The following is a 25,917-nucleotide window of genomic DNA, read 5'->3' on the forward strand; positions in this document are numbered from 1 at the left end:
TCTGCTTAGTTTCTGGAAACTGTGCTGGTGGATTTGAACAGAAGTTTGGGAATTCATACAGAATTTTATTTCGGGGTTTATTTTCTGCATGTGAAAATAAAGCACGAAAGTGATCATGAAATGCTTCTGTTAATTCTGTCTAGATAAAAATCTATTTTATTTAGCTGCAAAGCAGAAGGGGAGGAGTGTTTCTGACACGGGCCGTGAGATGGCGGTGTAGCCACGGGAATACAGCCGGTGCCAGCACTGCGCTTTTTCAGGGCCAAGCCCTGAGACCACACCCAGAGTCTTTCCTGATGCTATAACTTGTGATGCACGTAAATGTCAGAAACCAATAAGAAAATGGACCTAGACCAGATTCGTTTCAGGGGCTTTCGATTGCCAAAGAGGAAGAAAAGATTTTGGGGGAACAATTCCTGTGATCTCACTTGTTGGATTAGACCCAAATGACTTCAAACAGGACTTGTTCATCACAGCAGAGCAAAATCTGGACTGTAGTTGTTAGTGATTCTTAGATGTCAGGATCCGCAGCAGCTAAGGCTCAACTGCAGAAAGGCTCCATCATCCTCACAATCTCAGAATACTTATATGGATCTCTTTTTGGCACTCTTTTCTTAATACTCTGGGCAATGTGCACAGAATGTTATAGATGTTTTGCGGTTTAAGAAATGCTGATTTAGAGCAAAATGCTAATAGTCTGGAAGGGTGAGTGTGTTTAAGAAGCAGAAGGCATGGAAGATAAAAACTGTACTAGAATAAAGCAGTGCTGGAAACAAGTGGAATAGGCATGGTGTTGTTTTCCTATCTTAAAAAAAAAAAAAATCTCTCTTGGGTTGTATATATAACTAACTGCTTGTCTCAAAAGCCACCGCTCCTGGAAACTGGTTTAACAACTTCCACTCCAAAATTTTTGAACAATATTTGCCAGAGAGACAGCCCTGCCCTGAGGAACTAAAATGGTACAGAGTGGTTGAAGTGCTGTTACTTGTCCTATTCCAAACCAGTTTGGCTGAAAAGTGTGTGTTAGTGGGAAGTCTGGCTTGGTGTTCAAATCATCAAGATGACCTAGTAGGGTCTTTTCCTTTCCCTGCACTGTGAAGCACAGCTTGCTTTCTGTCATAAAGGTTGTAATTTTAGAGAAGGTGCAGCCGAGAGCACTAGTCTTGCTTTAATCTCTGTTTTCTACTGCTTACAGTTCTCTTAGCTTTTAATTTTTTTTTTTTTTTTTGACTTCTAAGGTAATGTGAAACAAAATCGCATTTTCAAGGGAGATGCTTTTTCATACTGCCAGCTGGGGTAACGTTCTGTTCATGGTTTGCTTAACAGCAAGGGTGACATACATGCTTAACATTGGAAATAAAAGATGTACAGAGAACCAGACATGAGATAAATTCACTGCAGGTCATTTTCCTAAGATACCTGTTCCTAAGGTTACCCGATAGTAATCTGTGGACTGCATGTCAGTGCTGTAGCATTTTGTGTTGTAAGGATTATGATCTGCACAAATGTGAGAATAGCAGATTCTGCATGTATCTTTTTAAACCTAGGAATATAAATACGACAATTATTTTGGTGATCAGTGACCTAATAATGAAATCAGTAGCAATCTGATTTTTATTTTGATAGAAGTCTTTTGCTAGGAAAAGCGTAAATATAGAGGTATAAGAGGCTTGGTCCGAGATGCCTAATTTGCAAAGTCATTGATCAGGTAGGAGAGATCAGTTATAATTGTTTCCAGCTTGGATCCTGGTCCTAGGGTTTTTCCCACAGGAGTTCTCAGTTTATTCTCTCTTGCTACAGACACTCATTCCCATCTGACATATCTTGATGCTACCTGACAATTGGTTATCCATATTCAGTTTCCTTTGCCCCACATTTCAAACCTTGTTCACTGAGATACTCCAGCACATATGATAACTTGTAGTGGTGTCGCTGGTCTCAGGAATAATCAAAGTAATCAGACTTCTGAGCTCCACAGCAACATAACCTCATCATGCAATTGAACAGCAGCTGGCGATATTAACCTTTCAAAATAGCCACCTCCCAGTGACAGACTGTTGTCTGTCTTGATCTTTCCCCTATTTCCCAGAAGACTCTTAGGCAAAGAGGCAAAATAGGCTTTCAAAAGGAGCCTCTCCCTTCCTGTCCTTTAGGAAGTGGAGACTCCTTCGGTTTCTCAGCCCATTCTTCCAGCCCAGCTGAGCTCAGGTTTTCCTCTTGGAAAATCATTGCTCCAGTGTAATCCCTGCGTCAAGCAGATCAGCTGAGATTCAGAGCTCCAGTTCTAGGCACTGCTGGTAAATGACCTCATGCCATTTCCCTGCTGATGGCAGCTTTTGGTATGATGCCGTAAAAAAATCATTGAACGGGGATTATATGTCTGCAGACAAATGACGTACATGCTTGGTCAGAATCGTAGAATCATAGAATCGTTTAGGTTGGAAAAGACCTTTAAGATCATTGAGTCCAACCGTTAACCTAGCACTGCCAAGTCCACCACTAAACCATGTCCCTAAGCACCATGTCTACACGTCTTCTAAATACCTCCAGGGATGGTGACTCAACCACTTCCCTGGGCAGCCTGTTCCAGTCTTTCAGTGAGGAAATTTTTCCTAATATCCAATCTAAACCTCCCCTGGCGCAACTTGAATTACTCGCACTTTAGCAAGGAAGAACAATCGAGTAAGACAAAAGCAAAATTTATGTGGCTGACTACCATGACTTTTTGGTCAACTGTCATTGTACCATACAACAAAAATAGCTACTGAGTTTTTAATGTTCAGAGAGTGAAAAAAACTTTAATTTCCTAACGATGTGCCATATATGGCCTGATGTACCACATCTCAACGATATGCCAGAATATGCTTTCAGATACCCTCCTGAGGAAAATCAGGAAATAAGTGAAAAAATTAGAAAAATAGGAAAATAGAAGAGAACACAAGTAACTATATTTTATAGTTGTTTATGTCGTCCATTGATTTTTAACTAACAAATAAACAAGACAGGAAGGTATAACCCAAGAGTATCTGTGCTGAAGTAAGTCTACACTGTAGACTGTAACAAAATTTTAGCTGTCTTTTGAGTAAATGAAGAACCTTAGGATTATACAGGCTTTTCAAATGGTCTTGTCCTCTAGGTAGACACTGTAGGAGCTTCTCTTTTGTATAGAGATACTTGAGTTAATTTTAAATGAGCTAGTAAAGATACCGCTGGTAGGTTAGTCGTGGTTCATCATGATGACTGTGAGTACTTATGCTAGGTAGTTTTACGCTAGCTAGCTCGGATATTTGTTTTTTTATACAGAAACCAGCCATATGTAGATGTCTGCAGATCGGAAGCTCCACAAGCTCTTCATTACATATACTTACAATCTGCTGCATGTGAGCTTCTGTGTCCTTTGTGGTGCAAATACATGCTACTGGTTCCTACAGGAGCTTCATTAACAGGAGCTGATAATGGTTGAGCCATGATTTAAAATCACATCATGTCAGAAATAGTAATTTAACTTGAATATGGGTGGGATTTGGCCTAGAAGGTATGTTAAACTTGCTAATCTAACCACAATTGTATGTATGTTCTCATATGATTTTTTTTCAATAGGGTCAAGTTCATTATCAAAGATTTAAAGTGATGGAATATGGTAAGTGTTACTTAAGGGCATTTAGTAGTGACCAAAATTGGTAGTTGATTCTCCATTAATTTAGACTAGTTTCCCTTGACTAGTACAAACCTTTTGAATACTCCCAGAAAGTCTAATTTCCGTATCTCTTGCTTCTCTGAGATTGACTCTGTGTCCTGGGAGAAACATCGTCTTATCAGCTGCCCTGTTTATCTTTGGTAGTTTTAATGACCTACTATTGTAGTGTCTGAATGTTATGCAATCTTTAAAAAACTTATCTTAAGCCTATGAGATGCAGTTATTGTCCCTGTTTTTCCAAGATCATGCAGGCAATGTGTTCATCCCAAAATATCTTTATAATGTCTGATCATGAAGCTTGCTGATGATTCTGTGAAGGCTGAATAAGCTAAACGTTTTATATTTCAGTCTTACAAGCTTGTGTGCAGGCTGCTCTTATGATGCTTGTTCTCCTTTCAACAAAAAGTCTTAGTCTGGGGCATGCATAGGGTTGGGTTAAAAATGTATCTTACCTTATATTCCTTAGGAAACTGTAGTAGTCTTTATCATATTACATGTTCTACTCTTATTATTTAAAAAAAGAAAAAGATATTATTTCTTGTGTGAATTTAATGCTTTCTTTAAATTTTTTTTTTAGTTTTACCAAAATTTGATGTTATGATAACAGCACCATTATACTACTCTTTGAGAGAGGAAGACATAACTGCTGTTGTCACTGCAAAGTAAGTAAATCATTAATACCATTGTCACCCTCACTCTTAAGAAAATCATTGTGGGTCTTTTAAGTGTCAAAGTGAAAACTTAGGTTTAGGCTGCTAAAAAAGTGCCTTCTAGTCAAAATTAGTTGGCTAGCATCCATTTCTAGCCACTGGATTTGTTGTAACAATGTTAGATAGATCTTCAGACTTATAGTTAGTTTTTTTGGTCTGGTAAAGGTATTTCTAGACTATAGCCAAGACATTTTTAACTACCTTATTCAGATAATTTCTTGAGTCTTTTGCTTATAATGTGTATTTTGTGGTATTTTTTTGTTCTTATGGCTCTTTTATGGTGCTCTCCAACTTATCACATCAAGGTCTGTATGTAGCGTAACTGTATTTTATTAGACCACTTGGAAAATTATTCAAACTTCTATGCAAATCCTTCTTGATCCAATTTATCCACATTGTGGATTTGAAGTATAGGCTTCTCCTGCCTATCAAAATACCTATACCTGTAAATGGGTGAAGAATTAAAAACTCTTGAGAAATTCAGAAAAGACTTCACTGTAGACTATTGTATAAATAATATTTTATTTTTCAGCTGAACAAATATCTAGACAAAAAATTCAGTATGCATTGCTCTCAAATATAAATTAATTTTATTTTGGCAAGATGAGAGCCAGATAGAGCTACCTGATAGATCCATTCAAGAAGTCCTGAAATAAAAGGTCTTTTGTGGGTTATTTAACGCCATAAATACATACCTTCTAAACAAGCACTCCATTTATAAGTGAAATGCAGAAATGATTGTTTAACAAGCTATTTAAATTAAATGTTTGGACTTTTGAGAAAAAGCTTTCTTTCCTAGAGGCAATGCAACCTGATATTATAAACCATCTAGGTTTCTCATAAGGGGCAATTTTTTAAAAAAAGTTTTCCTCATTTTTTTTCCCCATTCTGCTTTGCTTTTGGAATCCCTTATATGCTAATGTGAATTTGGTTTCCTAAGTTGTTTTAGTCTTCCACAGGGTACTTGGCTCCTTCATTAGGTATACTCATAAGGTATTTGAAGGTGTACCTGTCTGCTGCAATAAATCCAGACTTGGATGCAAATGAATTGTCTGAGATTGAATGCCATCAGTGCCAAAGTTTTTCTGATACGTCATAATTATTTATAGGGAATGACTTCATTCCTGGTGACTGTTTTTATAGGCATAATGCCTCTGTATACGAAGAATTTATATGTCCCTTATACTTGTAGATGTCATAAAACCCTTTTCCTTTCTCATGTCTGGAGTATTATTAGATTAAGTTAAGTACAGGGATGCTATCCAATGGCAGTATCATTTCAAGGTTAATGGCAGCTTATTACTGTAATTAGGTCTGCTTGGAAAGACTGAGTTCAGGTGCAAGACAGTGTCGTCAGAGTTCTTCCTGTAACTACACTATTTGATTATTCCTTCCCTCTGCTTTTCAGCTTTGATATTTCTTAAGTGGCTGCCAATCAAATCCATAATGATTTAAAGTACTTAAAGTTATCACATCTGAATGTATTACTACTGATGGACTAGAATGATTTGTGTTTCCCCCCCCCCCTTCCTCTGTCTGAATCTGATAATGTCATGGTTTCCCTTATGTATAACTTGGAAACGTGTATCCAAAGTTTTTATTTTATTACTGCTTACTGACTGCAGGTTGCTAATGGCATTCTAAAAAGTGAATATATTACAGTTTTCAGGTTTGCCACAGCTGCAAATTATGTTTGCTGTGTAATAATGCCATGATTTCTTTGGACTGTGATTACTAAATAATTTGAGTACAAGTATCTTGACATCTCTCATTTTTTGTTAGCAGCATTTGGGAAGCAAAACACTTGCACTTCCCATGTCCCATTTTAACTGTACTACCTATTAGTTATGATGCTACATTGGTGTTCTGTTCAATAATTTGCTTCCAGCTTAGCTTAATGTAGTTAATTTTCCTACAGCCCGGAATAATAGCAATAGGTTTACAGAGCTCGTGCGCAGGAAAGAACAGCACTGTATATCTTCTCCAGGTTTTGGGCTTCTGACTTTAGTGTTGATAAACTGGTCTCAGTATTGAAAACTCCATGTTTCAAAGTACAAATGTGTTCTAGCCATGTTTGAGGCCAGGGCAAAATATTTTAGTACAATGTTTTGCCTTGAGAGCTCTTCAGGAGCCCACACCCTGGAGGTGGTGCGTGGTTTGACTTTGGCTGATGTGTTTCAGGTACACGTATGGAAAGCCAGTAAAGGGAACTGTAACGATCACTTGCCTTTCTGTCTCTTACTGGGCAAACAAGAGAAATACAACAACAACAATGGAGGTGAGTCTTCTGTTAGCAGTTTGTAGCATTGTAGACTTTAAGGCTGTGTCTCCTTTTGTAGGTTAAATATGCCTGGGACCATTCTCGAGTGCTAAGTTCAGCTGGCATGATCTATGGAGTGACTTGCATGGATAGTGTTAAACTCTCTTTAATTTCCAGAATAAAGTGTCTACATTCAGGCTGCTTGTTGGGAATGATACTTGGCTGCTGTGGTCCCTTGAACTATGCCTGGAAGTTATTTTGGAGAGTGTTAGTTGGCCCAGGTAGAAAAACTTTCCAGGAGCCACTGTAGCAGTGTAGGTGATGGAGGACCCATGCCTAGGAACGTTCCCTGGCCCCATGTGTGCCCCTGATCACTCAGCCCTGTGTTACAAGGCCAGAGGAGACCACTGCAATTGTCTAGGTGAAGCTCTAGCATGGTAGAGACCAAAACATTTTGCCTAGTAATTACAGTGGAGTTACTGTACTAGTTGTAACCTGGAGATGAAATTTAAAAAGGCATGCAGTTTTGATCTGAAGACTTAAAAGTGGTGATAGATTCATGGCATCCTTTTGCAAAATCAGGCATTTTACTTTTGAGCTGTGGACTATGTTTAAAACAGGTTCAATTTCTGCTAAATGGTGTGCCTGTCATTTTCTGTTGGCTGACTTCAGCAGTTGGCTGACTTCAGTGCCTTCAGCAGCACTTAGCCTACAGAAACTCTGAGCTCAGGGATGTTGGATAGGGTATACCCCTCCTCCTCAGTCAGGGGCCTGTTCATTGTATTTTTCTATAAAGCATAGGCACCACTGCTCTGGCCATGTAGAAGTGGAAAATTCTAGATATTAGAAAAAAACAAGTAACTTTCTCCATAAGGCATTGTTGACTCTAAAAAGTAATGAACTTTTACTGGATTTAATAAAAATGGTTACTGAAAGCAAAAAATAAAGGTCAGTGTTCATAATTTTCTGTAATTGACACTCCAGAACTTGTATGTAGGGAGAGCTACAGGACTTAAGCAGAAATAAGCTGTTGTAGATGGAAAGGTGTCCTTGGCTTTGCTGGCTCAACAATTTTTTTTTTCTACGTTGCAGATAAATGGATCTGCCAATGTAACCTGTAACAAGCTTATGTTGCAAAACTTGAACGCTGATCAGTCGTGGCACCAAGTTGACAGTGATTACACAGAGCCAATAGAAATTATCGTGGTGGTCACCGAGTCGCTCACAGGTATGTGGCTGTGTGATGCCTTCTGAGAGAAATCCAAAGAGTAGGTGGTGCTGGAAGAGCTTACTGCTACGTGGAGGGGCTTGGAGCACTAGAAAAGCATCATGTGCTGATGGCAGTACGAACCATCTACATGCAAATATATTGTCTAAAAAAAACCATTCTCTGAACTGTTGCTTGCCTAGATATTAAATAGTTTAACCAGCTGTTAACTCAGTTGAATACAGTTCTATGCTAAATGATTTATTAAATAACCAAGAAATATGTTCAGATGGGGTCTTAAAGTCAGTGACTGATCACTTTTGATGAGAAGAGCAGGCATAAAGAATTGCTAGCATTAGCCTGAGTCTTACAAGCTTAAGTTTAATCGTAAACTTATCTTATTTGTTTGTTTGTAAACCACATCAGTAGAAAATGTTCTTTGGCCCCATGTTGTCCACTCTCTACCCTCTTCTAGACCGGCTGATTTGCAAACCGAGCCTTTTTGTGAGTTCATGTTCCATTGCACCTTGCATATTAGAAAAAAATAATTTGTAAAAATTTCTGCCTGTCCCAGAAACTAGGTTTCATTACAGACTTTCTGTAGAAACCCTGGCAAGGTGAAGTTGGCTGATTTGGGGTTCGTAAGTGTCATTCTGACATAGAGTGCGTGGAGTAGAGCATTACGTGGTATGGCTTATTTAGCGTTGTGGAAGACAGTACCAGTACGTATACCACCTTTGTACTGATCCTTAGCTGGAAGGATGAAGAGCAATTGGAGTGGAAATGGTGAAAAATATGATAGATTTTTTTAAAAATCATGGACAGTAAATAGTATTGCTGCTAAAGGTATATGTATGTTAAAAGCATGTTGTCTAAACACATACAATTACTCAACAGGAATCTCCCAAAATTCAAGTACCATCATATTTCCAAAGCAAAGTGACTATTTTATTGAATTTATGGACTACTCTAGAGTTATAAAACCTTCTCTGAACTTCATAGCTACTGTAAGTTCTTTAGTTTTATTATGATCTGTGCATAAACAAATGTGACTTCTTCTCCTGTATTTTTGCTTAGATGCCAAAGTTTGCCTCAGATTTTTAAGTATAATTTACAGATTTGTTTTCAATTTACCTCTTTTTCATGATACACATCAGCAAATACTAAACTTAGAGGCGTTTGCTCTAGAAAAGGATAAAGTGGCAGGGAATGCTGTAGTGTTGCCAGGATACACTTGAGCATAGTTCATCAGCATTCTTATGGAAGAGAAATCTTTCCAGTTTCTAGCTGATTGTTTTCCATTAGGTGACTGTGCTTTAAAACAAGGTAGTTATTGAGTCCCAACCCTCCTAATAATATTTGTATATGGAAGTGTGTGTATATATATACACACAGATATATACTTTATATAATGTGTATATATATAATTAAGCAGCTGTTACAAAATTCAGTAAAACTCATCAAACCACATTGCTCTCAAGTGAAAGTGTCTTTTCTGCCTTCTGTCCTGTCTTTCTCATACCAGCTGCTGTCCTCTCATAGAAGTATTTCATGTTCTTCGTGCTGTCCATAGTCTGCGTTCAGTATTTCTACATTTAGCAGAGGTTGCATATTGCACCACTGCATTTTGCTTGAAAAGAGGAATCGACTTTATAGTTCTTGAGCCTTTATTGTATAGAAGTCAGACCTAAATACCAATAAAATAGACTGAATATACACTTTCAGAGTAGATTGGCTCAAGCCATACCTTTGTGCTAGCCTGATCATTTGGGTCTTTGGTTTTCGTCCTTTTCGTTTTCCTTGCCAGCATCCCAGTTTGACTCCAGCTCTGACCTGCTTCTTCTTCCTCTTCCAAAGATGAGCTGAGTGAGAGGTAGCTGAGGCATTTAGCAATGCTTGCAGCTGGCAGAGAAGAAGGTATCAGTTATGCTTCCAGAGGAGTGTGAAGGAACAACTGCTGCTATTACTAGTAAGTGGAGATCTGCATATGGTGTACAGAGAGAGGATAGGAAAATAATGGCAGAGGAGGAAAGGTGACAGAGTGACAGACTTCTGGATTGAAAAAGAAAAGGGAAACATTAGTTTGGTGCTTTTAAATGTAGAAGTTGAATTTTTGGAGTGTGTAATGCAGAAGGAGAATGGTTTTACTATGGATGAGAATCTGCTTGAATGTGGGAATAAAGGTTGGTGTAAGTTGTAGTGCTGATTGATGGATGCTGGAGTGAAGAAGTTGCAGACTGTCAATTTTGGGCCTGTTTTAAGTCTTTCCTTCAGCTCATTTGATGAATCCATAAAGACATCTGACTTGGCAGCTGCTCATCTGACACATTTTCCTGCACATGATGTAATGTTAGGTTGTCCTTTGTTGTAGTGGTGAGATACAAGTGATAAAATTAAATACTCAGTCTGAAGGTAGGTTACGTATAATTTGCCTGAGAGACAAGCATTTTCAACAAGAAGAGTAATTGGGAGAGCTGAAAGGCAGGTCACCTTTCAGTTCCATCTGCTTTGCTTCTGCTCTTTTTTTACTCCCTGGAGTTATGAATAATTTTGTTCTTGGCTGACTTGCCTACCTGCAGTGCTCACAAGAGATTAAAAATAAAGTTACTGATGTGTGAAAAATCTGAGGATGCCCTTATTTTTTTGGTATGATGTGAGTGCAAATATATTGTTACATGTTATGCATTGTGCATTTTAGCTTTACCCTGTTTGATGGGTGTTTTCTTTCTTTTTGTCTTTAGCTAAAGGTGACACGTTCTGATAGCAACCATCTGACAGCTGAAGAGAGGCAAAATCTTGTCACAATCACTGCACAACAGTCAGACCTGCTTTTTCACCACTCTTCACTTTCTCACCTTGAGAGTGAGGCAACAGAGGAGAGAAATCTGACAGTCCATGTCCTGAATTACACGGTCCCAGAAAATGGAATAATTGATATTGAGTTTCCAATCTTGTCTGATACAAAAACTCTGAGAGTTCAGGTATTGCTTTGTAATACGTTACTTTGGAGCAGCGCCACACCAAATTGAGCGGGCTGTGATCAGTGATATGCTGTTCCTGCCATCTGCAACAGCTGATATGTCACCTACTGTTATTTTCCTTACCTCATATTCGTGTTAGAGCTGGAAGGAAAGTGACGCATCCTGTCTAAATGTGATCTAATAATTGCACCAAGATAGCAAGGGAAAAAAACAAAACAGATACCCCAAGCAAGAAGTAAAGTGGTCTTGTACTGCCATTAAGGCTACCATGCTCTTGTAAACAGTACCATATATGTGAACATCACACAGATTTTGCTGTTTTGCTAAGAGCTTTGTTTTGCATTGTCTTGCAGGCAGAGTTCCTCAGCAGTAGGACCGACATAGGTGTTTATGATGTGTTCAGCTCCCCCAGCCAGACATATCTCCAGGTTAAAACAAAGAGCCAGGATATAAAGGTACAGTCTGACACAAAACTTGCCAAGATAAAAACCATTCAAGTTACTCATTATGTTTCCATACTCATCCATATGAATCGTATGCTTTTCCTAGGCTGGAAAGCCTTTTGAGCTGAGCATTACAAGCAACAAGCCAGTGAGAGAGTTCCACTATCTGGTAAGTTACTGGTTTTACATATGGGGACAATCCAAGATGGCTTTTACCAACTTGAGAAATACTCCAGTGAGTGGAATGTGATTGAATGTTAGAGAGATTCAGCATTTTTTATTGTGCTTTGTGAAGAGGTGGCCCAGAAACTTCCTTTCCACTAGGATGGACCTTTTCGAAAGAGACCTCCATTTCGCTACCTAGCAGAAATGCCCCTGGCACTGTAAGGAGGTGCCCTCTGGGAGCACTGCCTACTGAGGAAACGGATGGTCCAGTGGGCGGGATGGCATTGTTAACAAGGGAACTTCATAGGAAGCTTTTTAAAATAAATGGCTTGGGTAATGGCTTGTTTAATGGCTCGGCTGCTGTACTGTGTCTTACAGCATCTGGATTGAAGGGTTTATTATATATACCATCATCAGTCTCCCATCCTGTCCTTAACACGTGCCTGTCTTGTGCACAGTCTACACCATAATGATCATGATAACTACAATTCTTTTTCTTTCGGAGACTTTAATAGTAAACTGAATAAGGAAAATCTTAGGACAATATAAAACGTGGGCATTCATGTGTATTTTCTAAAATAGAAACTCTCTAGAAGATTTAAAAAAAATCAGGTCCATGTGGTCAAAGGCAAGGAACTGGCCTGTTCATGGCTCTGTCTTCATTAGTAAGTGGTATGGTCCAATAGGAACAGATGTAGAGTGAAAAAGTTGATGCTGTGGGCCTGAACTCCAGGTATTTCAAGGTACCTTCAGACTAATTCTAATCTGATCTGGTAAAATGAATGCCTGTTTTTAACTGGAACACATTAGTGGGCCCCAGTTCACACTCTTCATGGTGCAAACCAAAGTGTGGTAAGTAGGGGTGTTTGGGAGATTTGCTTTTAAAATTCTATTTCTGATCCAAACTCAAATGCTATTATAGATGACCCACATGACCCAGGCGTATTACTGTTGTATTTTTATGTTCTCATAGCACAATGTTGTGCTGTGCACTCATCGTTGTAGTTCTTTACTTGTCCATAGTGATACAGGTATTAAAGCATGGAAAAAATCTATTTTTAATGTTTAAATATTACATTACCTGTAATGTAATGCCTGTTCGATATGCAGTCTCATAGAGCTGGTCACCTACTTAGTAAAAAAAAAAATCACAGCTATATGTCTCTTCTTTTAACAGCTATTTGTAGAAGGAATTGCAGAGCTTATGACATAGTGAGATACCAAAAGATTGTTTCATTTTTCCCTTTCAGGTGTTATCTAAGGAACAAATTATGGCTTTTGGCACAAAGGCTGCAAAAACATTCACTTTAACAGCAGAAAATTCCTGGGCTCCTGTGGCATGTATACTTGTATTCTACATTGATGAGCTTGGAGTGGTTGTAAATGATGCTCTCACTGTCCCCATTCAGCCTGTTTTGGATGACAAGGTAACTATATTGAACTTGAGTCCGAGACCATGGATTTGTCTGTTTGTTGCATGGTAAACAGTATTTTAGATAATAGGATTGTAAATGTAAAAAATTCCTCATTGAGGATCTAATCTGAGGTTTGTCTAAGTCCTTGGAAAGACTTTTGATAATACCAGTGCAGTTAGGGTCCAGCTATTCAATATCTGAAAGAAATTTCTACTATCCGTATGTTTTCCACATAAACAGACCCACAGCCTCTCCTTGTGTTTTTAATAGTTTGGTCAATTACTGAGCCAAAAATTGCTCTGGCCAATATAGTGGAAAGATACTCATAAGTGCTCTAAGTGTGGAACTGTAAATGTTTATGAAGACCTTGTTCTAGCCAGGCAATGGTCACATTGTACGTGGTGTGTCATCAGTGAATGTGACTGGTGGTTGTGTTTCATGTGACCGTGCATGCTTTAACTCAAAAAAGTTTGAAGAGGAGTGGGAAAACTACTATTGCAGCAATGAATCGGTTTTTCCAGCTTACTGACCAGGATGAGATTTGGTCCTTTGTGCAAATAAAAGCCTCACTGTGACTTTTTACAGGTGAGACCACCAAAGGCTCTCGATGGGTTCAAATTCTTCCTCCCCTATGGAAACTTTAACACTTATAACCAGACATCAGTAGGGAGGCTGTTTGTCTTACTCCTGCATGAAAAAATTCTCCATTTGCTTCATGATTTATCCAAAATCAGGATATGAGTTCTGTTATCACAGGATAAGGAAGTGGAGAGGCAGGATGGTGAGAGAGCTGCAGGCACATGTCTGTTGATTATGGTTATTATGTACCAGTGTCTGAAGAATCTAAATAAATAGAAAACAAATAAGATAATTTAGTTGAAACTTGGGAGTTTTAGGGTAGATACAGGAGGATATTTCTAATGAGGAAGGCATAACAGTTCGGTTCAGCCTTCTGGAAACAAATTGAAATCTTTCCACTAATTGCAGTGTCCACAAATAAGATGACATTATATTTTGTAGCAATGAGATAAGGCCTGATCTTGAAAATACCAGTTTGATTAAATGTAGTTTACGGATGAAAAACACAGAGCAACTGACATATCTACCTGGACTTGTGCAAAGCATTTGACACTGTCCCATGTGACATCCTTGTCTCTAAATTGGAGAGACATGGATTTGATGGATGGACCGCTTGGTGGATAAGGAATTGGCTGGATGGTTGCACTCAAAGAGTTGTGGTCAATGGCTCAATGTCCAAGTGGAGACCGGTGATGGGTGGCGTTCCTCAGGGGTCGGTATTGGGACCGGCGCTGTTTAACATCTTTGTTGGAGACATGGACAGTGGGATTGAGTGCACCCTCAACAAGTTTGCTGACAACAGCAAGCTGTGTGGAGCAGTCGACATGCTGGAAGGAAGGGATGCCATCCAGAGGGACCTTGACAGGCTTGAGAGGTGGCCGCGTGCGAACCTCATGAAGTTCAACAAGGCCAAGTGCAAGGTCCTGCGCATGGGTCAGGGCAATCCCAAGCACAAATACAGGCTGGACAGATAATGGATTGAGAGCAGCCCTGAGGAGAAGGACTTGGGGGTGTTGGTTGATGAGAAGCTCAACATGAGCCAGCAATGTGTGCTTGTAGCCCAGAAGGCCAACTGTATCCTGGGCTGTATCAAAAGAAGCGTGACCAGCAGGTCGAGGGAGGTGATTCTGCCCCTCTGCTCTGCTCTGGTGAGACCCCACCTGGAGTACTGCGTTCAAGCTCTGGGGCCCCCAACATAAGAAAGACACGGACCTGTTGGAGCGGGTTCAGAGGAGGGCCATGAGAACGATCAGAGGGCTGGAGCATCTCTCCTATGAGGACAGGCTGAGAGAGCTGGGGTTGTTCAGCCTGGAGAAGAGAAGGCTCTGGGGAGACCTTATAGCAGCCTTCCAGTACCTGAAAGGGGCCTACGAGAAAGCTGGAGAGGGACTTTTTACAAGGGCATGTAGTGATAGGACAAGGAGTAATGGCTTTAAACTGAGAGGGTAGATTTAGATTAGATATAAGGAAGAAATTCTTCACTATGAGGGTGGTGAGGCACTGGAACAGGTTGCCCAGAGAAGTTGTGGATGCCCCATCCCTGGAAGTGTTCAAGGCCAGGTTGGACGGGGCTTTGAGCAACTTGGTCTAATGGAAGGTGTCCCTGCCCATGGCAGGAGGGTTGGAACTAGATGATCTTTAAGGTACCTTCCAACCCAAACCATTCTATGATTCTGTGATATACAGAGAGGATGAATAATTGAGACGATAAATTATGAGAATTTAATATCAATCTTACTTTATTTGCTATATTTCACTGGATAGTGAAAAAATGTAAGGTAAGGAATGAACTAATTTAAAAGGCATCAAAATTTCAAGCTATTTCCATTTTGCCATTTCAGTGCTAGCCACTGAAATTAATTCAGTACTGTGGAAAGCTACTTTCTCTGTAATTTGTAGCCTTGCCAAGTATTTAATTTCTGTAAATGAGTTGGTAAAATCAAATACACAGAGCTGCAGTGCCACAGTGCAGCTGCGTGAATCATTTTTCTGCGTGAATCGGTCTGATGCCCATTTACAGTGAAGCACATGGTGCTAATCCCATTTATATTGGCAACATTAGTGTGTTTGCTGTTGCTCTGTGATTTTCATACTGAATGTGCTTGGAAGATACCATTACACAGATTTATCAGAGGAAGGGTATGATGGGGCTGTAGATTCAGAAATCTAAATACATGTATTTACATGTAGGGTCAGGATTCAGTTGCTTAAGCACAGACATCTAGTGTCCTCCAAGAGACCACAGGGTATTCAAGATGTTATCATGGGACAGGTGGATGTTTCAAAGGTCCTATGGAAGACCTATCCCTTTCTGAAATGGGAGCTGAGGGTCAGAGAGCATGCTGTGGGACATCTCACGTGGTTCCAGGTGACTTCAGGTGATTGAGTCTCATCTCTGTATGCGAGTTATTTGTCTAAACTCAGTTTATGGAGAATCAGTTGCCCCAAAAGAGTGTGGTTTTAAATTATTCTTCCTGGACTGCCTGACCAACCTAGTGGCCTTCTATGATGGAATGACTACATCAGTGGACAAGGGAAGAGATGTGGATGTCGTCTATCTGGACTTCTGTAAAGCCTTTGACACAGTCCCCCACAGCATCCTTCTATCTAAATTGGAGAGATCTGCATTTGATGGGTGGACTGTCCGGTGGGTGAGGAATTGGTTGGATGGTCACATCCAGAGGGTAGTGGTCAATGGCTCAATGTCCAGATGGAGACTGGTGACGAGTGGCGTCCTGCAGGGGTCCGTACTGGGACCAGTACTGTTTAACGTCTTCATCAGTGACATAGACAGTGGGATCGAGTGCACCCTCAGCAAGTTTGCAGATGACACCAAGCTGAGTGGTGCAGTTGACACGCCTGAGGGATGGGATGCCATCCAGAGGGACCTGGACAAGCTCGAGAAGTGGGCCTGTGTGAACCTCATGAGGTTCAACAAGGCCAAGTGCAAGGTCCTGCACCTGGGTCGGGGCAACCCCCGGTATCAATCCAGGCTGGGGGATGAAGGGATTGAGAGCAGCCCTGCCAAGAAGGACTTGGAGGTACTGGTGGATGAAAAGGTGGACATGAGCCAGCAATGTGCGCTTGCAGCCCAGAAGGCCAATGGTATCCTGGGCTGCATCCAAAGAAGCGTGGCCAGCAGGTCGAGGGAGGTGATTCTGCCCCTCTACTCTGCTCTGGTGAGACCCCACCTGCAGTACTGCGTCCAGCTCTGGAGCCCTCAGCACAAGGAAGACACAGACCTGTTGGAGTGGATCCAGAAGAGGGCCACGAAAATGATCAGGGGGCTGGAACACCTCTCCTCTGAAGAAAGGCTGAGAGAGTTGGGGTTGTTCAGCCTAGAGAAGAGAAGGCTTCGGGGAGGCCTTATTGCAGCCTCTCACTACTTAAAGGGGGCTTATAAAAAAGGTGGCGGCAGACTTTTTAGCAGGGCCTGTTGTGACAGGACAAGGGGGAATGGCTTTAAACTAAAGGGGGTGTAGATTGAGACTAGATCTAAGGAAGACATTTTTTACGCTGAGGGTGGTGAGGCACTGGCACAGGTTGCCCAGAGAGGTGGTGGATGCCCCATCCCTGGAAACATTGAAGGTCAGGTTGGACTGGGCTCTGAGCAACCTGGTCTAGTGTAAGGTGTCCCTGCCCATGGCAGGGGGGTTGGACTAGGTGATCTTTGTAGGTCCTTTCCAACCTAAACTGTTCTATGATTTTATGATTCTGTGACTCCAATGCCTGCTCCAGAAGGGTAAGTTATGTGGCCTGTCTGGCAGCACCACTGGACATGTCTTGGATACCTTTGAACGTCTCAAATGGCACTAAGTGCCAGTGTTTATGTAACTGAATCCCACCTGCAGCCAGTACAGTCAGTGGAGCCTGTAGGACTGTTTTCTTCACCACCACTTAGATTTATGCTTCATGGTGAGCCAAACTGCTATCTAGTCTCCATTATGTCTTTTGACTCTGTGTGTGATGGGAACTTAAACACTGAACTGAAACGGGACAGCTAAATGTAGGTAACTTAAGTGTGGAGCTGAATTCCACCTCAAGACTTTGTAGTAGTGGTGTTTTGATGAGGGAAAAGAGTAAAGCTGTTCATTTTAAACAGAAATTCTGCATTGTCGTGTGATGCAGTGGAGATGGGATGCATTAGAAATACCTTACAGCAGATGACCCTTACTCTCTTACAGTACTGATGCTGTATTAGCCTATTTATTTCCTTCTTCCTTACCCATGCACCTATTACATATAGCCCTTTTCTGTATTGATCTCACTGTGGAACACTTAGTTGTAATCTCAGAGGGCTGAATTTTTTCCCCAAATAATCTTTCCCTAAATATAAATAAATATGCTGTGTTGTGCATTGATAAACAGCGAATGTGTTTTACGGCCCTCAGCTGTAGAAACTGGTGTATCCTTGTGGCTCAAGAGATTGCTGCTTGTATACTAAGAGCTGGTTGAAATGACAGTGGATCCTGATGCTGACTTCCTACCAGTCCAAGGAACTGATGAGCTAGGAGAGCAAGAGAGCAAAATGAATGTCGTAGTATTTTCCCAAAGGTCCTAGGAAAAGCAAATCCAGAGTCTTAATTATAGCCAATTAAGCTAAGAAAATGCTTCCCCGGAGTTGTTCGTGGCTGTAATATATAATTGTAAATATAATTTAAACCAGTGTTGTTTTTTACTTTTTTCTAGATTAAAATCTCTTGGAGCAAAGATAAGGTCAAGCCATCTGAGAAAGTCTCCCTTAAAATCAGTACAACAGAACCAGGATCAGTAATTGGACTTGCAGTTGTTGATAAAAGTACAAAGCTTCTAGGAGAAAGTAGTGACATAACAGAAGATTCTGTAAGTAAATGGGAAAAAAGGTTTTCATTATTGTGTGTATGACAGGTGTATGTTTATGGAAATGTTACAGTTTATATGCTGAATGAATAATGTTCTTTGGGCAGGATTTTTAGTCCTTACGCAAATATTTTTTACTTCTGCAAGTAGTTTATCAACAGGAGGGGAAAAGACTGTAAGGCTCACAAGGTAATATGCCCAGTATTTCTAATTCCAATTAATACTTTACTGTTCTTCCATTAGATAAACTGCTCAGTTAACACTTGGCAGTTGCTTCTTTCAGGAAAGAGAAAAAAGTCAGAAAAACTCCCTAATGATTTGTGCTTCGTGCTCTTTAAAATTAGTAATATAAAATAAAGAAAGAATTTTCTTTTTTGAAGAGCAGAATAAATTATTCATCTTTTTGAATTCCCTTTACTTGCAGAAGCTCTAGTGCATCAACAATTTGAAAGAGCTGACAATATACATAATTCCTAAAGTGCTCAAATGACATAGGCTAAGTGCCATAGAATATCAGTGGGCTGTAGGCTCCTATTTTAGGCTTATATAGTCTTGGTCACTCTTCCATTAATCATGAAACCACTGCAGCCTAATCCCCTTCATCCTGTCACGGATTCTCTTCTCTTTGATGAGAGCTAAGCGAGCTGCTGCTTGAGGTACAGCTGTATGAATTAGCATCTACAACAGTGAAAGTTCTGAAAAATGTGAGTTTGCATTCACTCTTTGGATGATTTTGTTTTTCTTGTCTTAGGTCTTCCATGAGCTCAATTTATACAGCACAGTGCAGTATTTCCCCCTGGTCAGAGGTTCTTTTGGTGTCTTTCAGGTACTTTTTTTTTTTTTTTAATTCTGAGCTGGGGTTTTTTACTGCTTAGTGATTTGCACATCACTTGCTAGAAGAAAATGCCCTTTTTAAAGTTTGGGACTGTAGACAATGTACTGTTTTCATGGCTTATATGGGTTTTGAATTGTGAAATTTATCAATACGTAAATACTCTGAATGCAAATAAATATGTTTGTACTTTCATAAATATGGATTGCTTTACGCTTGATATTGTCTTCCCTTTGAAAAGTTTTCAGTCATTAAGGCAATATTCAGATTCAGATTATCTCAGTTTTGTTGGTTCCTGTATATTACTTGCTTTACTTCTATGATTGCTTTATTATGATGACTTTATTTTCTTAAAAAGAAAGAAAAGAAAAAGAAAATATATAAGCACTGTTGATGTCCTGAATGTCCTGTATTGAGATATACTGTATAAATTTTATCCAGAAATGCAGCCTTTGGGTATCAACTGATGCAATTCTTGAGGAGGATAAGGAACATTTTCTTTGTAAGTAATAAAAATAAATGTAGCCAAATCTTATTTACTGAATGAGGAAGGAGGTCCATAGGTTAGGGCCCCTATTAGGTCTTCTTGCTGTACTGCATACAGGCTGCATCCAGCCTTGCAAACCATTACCATTTCCAACGTTCAAGACATACAAAATGCATATAACTAGTACGTTAAAAACTTCCTTTTTGCTGCTGTCCTGAGCGACACTACCCCTTAAAGGCCTGAGGGTGAATGGAGTTTTAATTTGCAGTTCCAGTTGATATATGTTGCAGTGGTTTGTCATGTGTAGCCATATTACACCAGTTCCATAAGCATTCCAGAAAGGCCATCTAGAAATTTAAGTTTGTATGAAACTTCTTTTTTCTTAGGAAAAACAAACAAGAAAAAAAATAGTTCCTAATGTCACGGCGTAGTGTTACCATATGTAACAAAGCTATAGATTATACTTCAAACACTGTATTAATTTGACTTTTCTTAACTGTATTAATTTGATTTTTCTTAAACCTAGATATTTGTAGGTAGGACAATATTTTTTATTTTGTAGATGGTGGAATGATACCCATAGAGGATGGTTTCGGTGATGATATGTCATTATCTAAAAATGGACCTCCTGATTTCAGCAATCTCTATGTGAGGACACATTTTCCAGAAACTTGGCTTTGGATCGACACTAAAACTAGGTATGAGATTAGAAGCAAATGGAAACTGATTTACAGTTGCCGTTGTTACTTTGTAGGTTTTAGCAGCATTCTGCACTGGTGCTGAAGAACACTGCTTAAAAATGTGGTATTACTTATATTCTACTACCACCTAGAGGCCACAAGTGAGATCGGAGACCCACCAAATGGGGCGTTGTACAACTGCGCAAAATAGGACAATGCCTGACTGAAGGCCTTGTAGTTTCAATAGAAACGATAAAAATCCTGGAGACAAAAGAAACTCTCTTCCTTTTAAAGATGGTGAGATAACAGATAGGAAGACCCAGTATTTTTCTCTACAGTACATGAGAAGATGGTGATTAGCCCAGAAAGGGAAGTCTGTTCCTGTCTGCACCTAATTCAATGAACAGTTCAAACTGTCAAATGGTGGTGAAATCTGACCTGTGTTGTGAAGCACAAATCTTGTATTCTTCCACAGCTGAGAAGTTCGGGAAGCAACTGTCATCTGGGATTGTTTTAAAGGATCGGTAAAAGTTGATTACATGTAATGTGATTCAATGTAATTACCTTCAATTCATGTAATTTAAAATAATTTAAATTTTTTTCAATCATTTTGATCCCATCACAAGTATTTCTGAACGATTAGGAAAAGAAAAAAACAGCAGCTTTTCCTGCCAAGAGTTTGGACTTAATTTTTGATGCATTTTAAACATTCGTGTTCACTTACTGGTGTCTGTAAATGGATACTTTTGAAAGTCTGCTCTCCCCTTCTGCCATCAGATCTGACACAGACACCACAATGGAAGTCATTGTACCTGATACCATCACATCCTGGGTAGCCAGTGCTTTTGTGATGTCTGAAAACAGCGGGCTTGGAGTCACGACTGCTCCAGTGGAGGTACCATGACACTAGACAGTTCTCCTTTAAATGCTGGTAACACTGTAGGTTATTACTGGAAGCTGCATTTCAGTTCTAACAGCAGCCGTCTCCTTATACTAATAAAGTGATTGAGAGGCCACGTGTATTCAAACTGTAAAGAAAACATCATCACTGGAGACATATGTGATACTGTATCTGCCTCCCCTTCCTGCTCATATAAATATCTCAGACATTACACAGATACTTGGCTGCCTATTTCTTTTGGAGCAGTTGTTCTGTTAGAGCACTTTCAGGATGTGCCCACTTCAGAATCTTCGTATGTCGAAAGGGGGAATGACTGCCTAAGGACAGTGTGTTTTGATGTTTTCTTGGCTGTGCCAAGAGGGCTTTCCATGAGTTGATAGTGCATGCAGGGAGGTTTGCACAGGCTAGCTGGGAAGAGGTGGCTGGGATGGGAGAGGCACGTTGTGCCTCATGCCACTGCGCTGCTCCTTACTAACACTTACCCCAGGAGGGAGGACGGGAGAATTGCTTAAAGACTAAATTCTGGCCTCGCTTTCATTTATCTGTCAAAACCAGTCTTGGACTAAACATAGGTGCTACTTTTTGGGTGACTTAGCTTGAGGAGCAGACTGGACACTGAGAGCCAGCAGTGGGATGAGGTGCTTCTTGCTGCCAAGTTCCTGTCTTTTTGGCTCTTTTTGTGCTTCAAAGTGTTCAAGGAGTTTAACAATTTAAGCTAAATTCAGCACTCCTCAGGTTAGATCTCTAACCTGAGATTCGCAATGTACAAGTGCAGTTGTCCTAGGCTCACTCTGTATTCATGGAAATAGCTACTTAGAGAGAGTTATTTAGCCTGTTTAAAATAGGAGTTGCTTTCTGAAGTCTCATTTAGCTAGTATTTTGTATACGTTGAATAATCCTCTGAAGGTAGTTATCTCCTTCTATTCATTATGTAAAGATCCTAGAGAAACTATGTTCCTAACTGGGACAACTCCACTTAAGTGCCTAAGGTTAGACAGGTTGAAACTGTGCAGTACTGGGCCATAGATTTCCAGCTTGATGCCAGCACTAGTGCAAGCATAGCTTGGAGACAGCCATTTATCTCTTTAAGTTCTCATGCCCTCAAATTCCTGGGGAGGGGCAACTTTTGGGATCCAAACTGAGATCCACGTCCAGATTTCATAGCTGGCTGCTACACGAGACACGGAACATGTGCTTTGAACATCCTGATCATAACTCCACCACAGAATTTGGAGCCCAATCTGGATTTTGTGGCTAAGGCTCCTTTGAGACTGGAATCATGATTCTCGTTTCTTTCGCTCGGCTTGGCAGAGATGGGACAGAAAGAGGAATAGTTTTCTGGTTCAGACTGTATGAAAATATATACTTGGCCTCTCATCCTCAAATTTGAGAAGGCTGCAAGTAGAACAGATGTTGAGATTATTATTTAACTATAATCACCCACATGCACTGTTCAGTACTTCACCCTTGTTGGGATGTTTATATTGCGCTTAGAGTTCCATATGGCTTAAACATGTTAATCAGTACCATACAGAGAGGCAAATAAAAGAAATGCCTGAAAACTGTAATGGGGAAATAAATAAGTGACATCTGCATGCTTAATGTCATTTAATGCTTTGTATCTTGTTTTTATTTGACTTCTACTACACAGAGTGTCGATAATTTTACCCTATTGTATTTTATTGAAATATACCGGAATATTCAGCATAAGAAAGACACGGACCTGTTGGAGCGGGTCCAGAAGAGGGCCACGAAAATGATCAGGGGGATGGAACACTTCTCCTATGAAGAAAGGCGGAGAGAGTTGAGGTTGTTCAGCCTGGACAAGAGAAGGCTTCGGGGAGGCCTTATTGCAGCCTATCAGTACTTAAAGGGGGCTTATAAAAAAGATGGGGACAAACTTTTTATCAGGGCCTGTTGTGACAGGACAAGGGGGAATGGCTTTAAACTAAAGGGGGGTAGATTGAGACTAGATCTAAGGAAGACATTTTTTACGCTGAGGGTGGTGAAGCACTGGCACAGGTTGCCCAGAGAGGTGGTGGATGCCCCATCCCTGGAAACATTCAAGGATAGGTTGGATGGGGCTCTGAGCAACCTCATTGAAGATGTCCCTGCTGATTGCAGGGGGGTTGGACTAGATGACCTTTATAGGTCCCTTCCAACCCAAACTATTCTATGATTCTATGATTCTGTGATTCCTGAGTGTAAAACTTCAGTATTACAAGAGTTTTAGAGACAAGCAAAACAAAAAAGACAAAGATAATAGGTACATAGGGAAAACGTCGACTAAGAGCTAACCAAAAATTCTCCATCAGAACTTCTCTAATATCTAAAGAAGTTTTTGACACTGAAAGCTTTAGCAAACAACTTTTCAAAGTTTTAAAAAGAAAACATTGGAATATTTGCTAGCTAAAAAGAAAGCTGAGGGGTTTTTGGATCTGAAACTCAAAACACTTGGAAGAATTTTTTTAATGAAAACCAAATTAAAACCATTTTTAGTTGACATTTCAATAATAAAGGATATCATGCTTCAGCCATTCTTATTGTACAGATGTTCATAAACAGTGAAATTTTGATCCCATTCAGCTTGATGAGAGCTTACCACTGATTTCTTAGAGCCAAGACTTCATCCAAAAACCTCTGTTCACAGATAAAAGTAACTGCTTGCTGGTATATTTCTGCAGTTTTTCTTTTAATTAAGAAAAGATGTATTTTTAGAAATATAACTAAAGAACTTATGCCAAGATTAATCTCACAAAATAACACATCATTCTAAGATGTTGGTGAATTGCAGAGTTTGGGAGAGTTAGTTATTTTGCATTCCAACATGCGTTTCTGTACTGACATGGAGATAGGGCAACTGACAGATTCTTAATCATGCATTTCTTGTGCACTCAAAACAGTTCACAGTTACCTTAATGAGATCTCAGGACAGATCACAGCTTCCAAACTTGCCAGATGATAGACTCTTAGTCCCAATTCAGGTGCCTCTGTTGGAACTTGCCCTGTCAAAGCTGTCAGCAGCTTTCATCTGAATGGCGCCACTGCGTTCCCACAAAGGTGTTAACGACCAGAAGCATCTTTGGCTTCTACTTCAGCCCTGCAGTAATACATTGTGTTAACTGTAGAGTACAAGTGAACATACTCTGTTGTCTGAATTTAAAAGTGATCAGGAGACAAATTGTACAGTCATTTTCTTGCTAGTATCTGATTGTAGGGGTTCACTGTTGCTTTTGTTTTGCAGCTGGAAGCTTTTCAACCTTTCTTCATTTTCCTGAACCTTCCATACTCTGTCATCAGAGGAGAGCAGTTCATTTTGGAAGTGAACATCTTTAATTATTTGAAAGAAGAAGCTGAGGTAAAACAACAGTGTCTTTGTACTTGAATGTTACTAGACACTGCAGGTTTTCATCACCAGTGGAGACCACATCTTTCTCTTGTGAGAACTTTAATATTTTCTTCAGTGGACGGACCGTAAAGCTCTTTCTCTATACACAAAAAAGGTGGCAGCATATGAAAGCAGTTTTTCAAAATTAACATTTTGTATTGCAAATGTTACTGTATTTACAGGTTACTGTGATTCTGGATGTGAATGATGCTTTTGAAATTATTCTAACATCCAATGAAATAAATGCTACAGAAAATCAACAGTCTATATCCGTACCAAGTGAAGATGGGAAAACTGTTCAATTCCCAATCAAGCCGAAACAGCTGGGAGAGATTCCCATCAAAGTGACAGCAATATCATCTGCTGCTTCTGATGCTATCATCCAGAAAGTTTTAGTAAAGGTAAACAGTCTGCAGCTTGGCTTGTTCCTGAAATAAATTGTTCCCTAAAATAGACAACAGAGTGCAGCAAAAAGGCAAACTAATTTACTTGTCTGCCTCTGGCTCTGTAAGGTTGGTTTTGGGTCAGGTGGCTTTAAGTAGAAAACACTTCTTTTAAAAGAATTTCTCCTTTAAAATTCTTTAGATCCCCTTCCAGGAATGAACATGTAGATCTGTTCTACAACAGATAGTGTGTCAAATGCTTCCGAAAGCAAGGTGAAAGCTATTTGTGCATCAGCGAACCTCTGGTGCTACAGCTAGCTTAATAATCTGTGGACCAAATAACTGTGTTATGGATAAGTGCAATCAATTTTGCCATACACCTGGCTTTAGTTCAAAGCCTATTTTATATGAACATTTCTGTATTTTGCTGGTGGTGGAAATTTAGCTCCCAGACTTTCTGATAAACCAGAAACTGATAAGACATGCCTAACTTTGGACATCTAAGTCTGATTCACGTAAGGCTCCATTTCAGTGGAAGGTGGTAGACATTGGTACATCTCATCCTAAAATAAATGCTTAAGATCATAGAATCGGAGAATGGTTGAGGTTGGAAGGGAGTAGTCCAACCTTCCTGCTCAGAGCAGGATCGACTACAGCAGGATGCTCAGAACCATGTACAGTCAGGTTTTTAATATCCCCAAGGACAGGGACTTCACAGCCTCTCCAGGCAGTTTATTCCAGTGTTTGAACACCCTCACAGTTAAAAAAGTATTTTTTTATGTTTAAAAGGAAATCCCTTTATTTCAATTTGTGTGCGTTGCGTCCTATTCTGCTGTTGGGCACCACTGAGAAGAGCCTAGCTCCAACTTCTTTACACACTTCAGGTATTTATACACATTGTTGAGACCCCCTGAGCCTTCTCTTCTCCAGGCTGAACAGGGCCAGCCCTC

At 40.0% G+C, this 25,917-nt stretch overlaps 1 protein-coding gene across 1 annotated transcript in view; it reads left to right on the forward strand.

Moving 5' to 3' along the window:
- The window catches only part of CD109 (CD109 molecule), an 89,357-nt gene that overhangs the window by 28,921 nt on the left and 34,519 nt on the right, over positions 1 to 25,917 (forward strand). Inside the window, 16 exon segments of the mRNA XM_076333079.1 lie at positions 3,601 to 3,640; positions 4,275 to 4,359; positions 6,589 to 6,685; positions 7,760 to 7,895; positions 8,772 to 8,881; positions 10,616 to 10,855; positions 11,209 to 11,310; positions 11,405 to 11,467; positions 12,714 to 12,890; positions 18,147 to 18,299; positions 19,048 to 19,122; positions 19,570 to 19,630; positions 20,178 to 20,313; positions 21,073 to 21,190; positions 24,441 to 24,554; positions 24,767 to 24,985. Coding sequence (XP_076189194.1) covers positions 3,601 to 3,640; positions 4,275 to 4,359; positions 6,589 to 6,685; positions 7,760 to 7,895; positions 8,772 to 8,881; positions 10,616 to 10,855; positions 11,209 to 11,310; positions 11,405 to 11,467; positions 12,714 to 12,890; positions 18,147 to 18,299; positions 19,048 to 19,122; positions 19,570 to 19,630; positions 20,178 to 20,313; positions 21,073 to 21,190; positions 24,441 to 24,554; positions 24,767 to 24,985 — 1,926 coding nt within the window.

This window comes from Aptenodytes patagonicus, chromosome 3 (genome assembly GCF_965638725.1).
Source record: "Aptenodytes patagonicus chromosome 3, bAptPat1.pri.cur, whole genome shotgun sequence".
In the NCBI taxonomy this organism is placed as follows: Eukaryota; Metazoa; Chordata; class Aves; order Sphenisciformes; family Spheniscidae; genus Aptenodytes; species Aptenodytes patagonicus.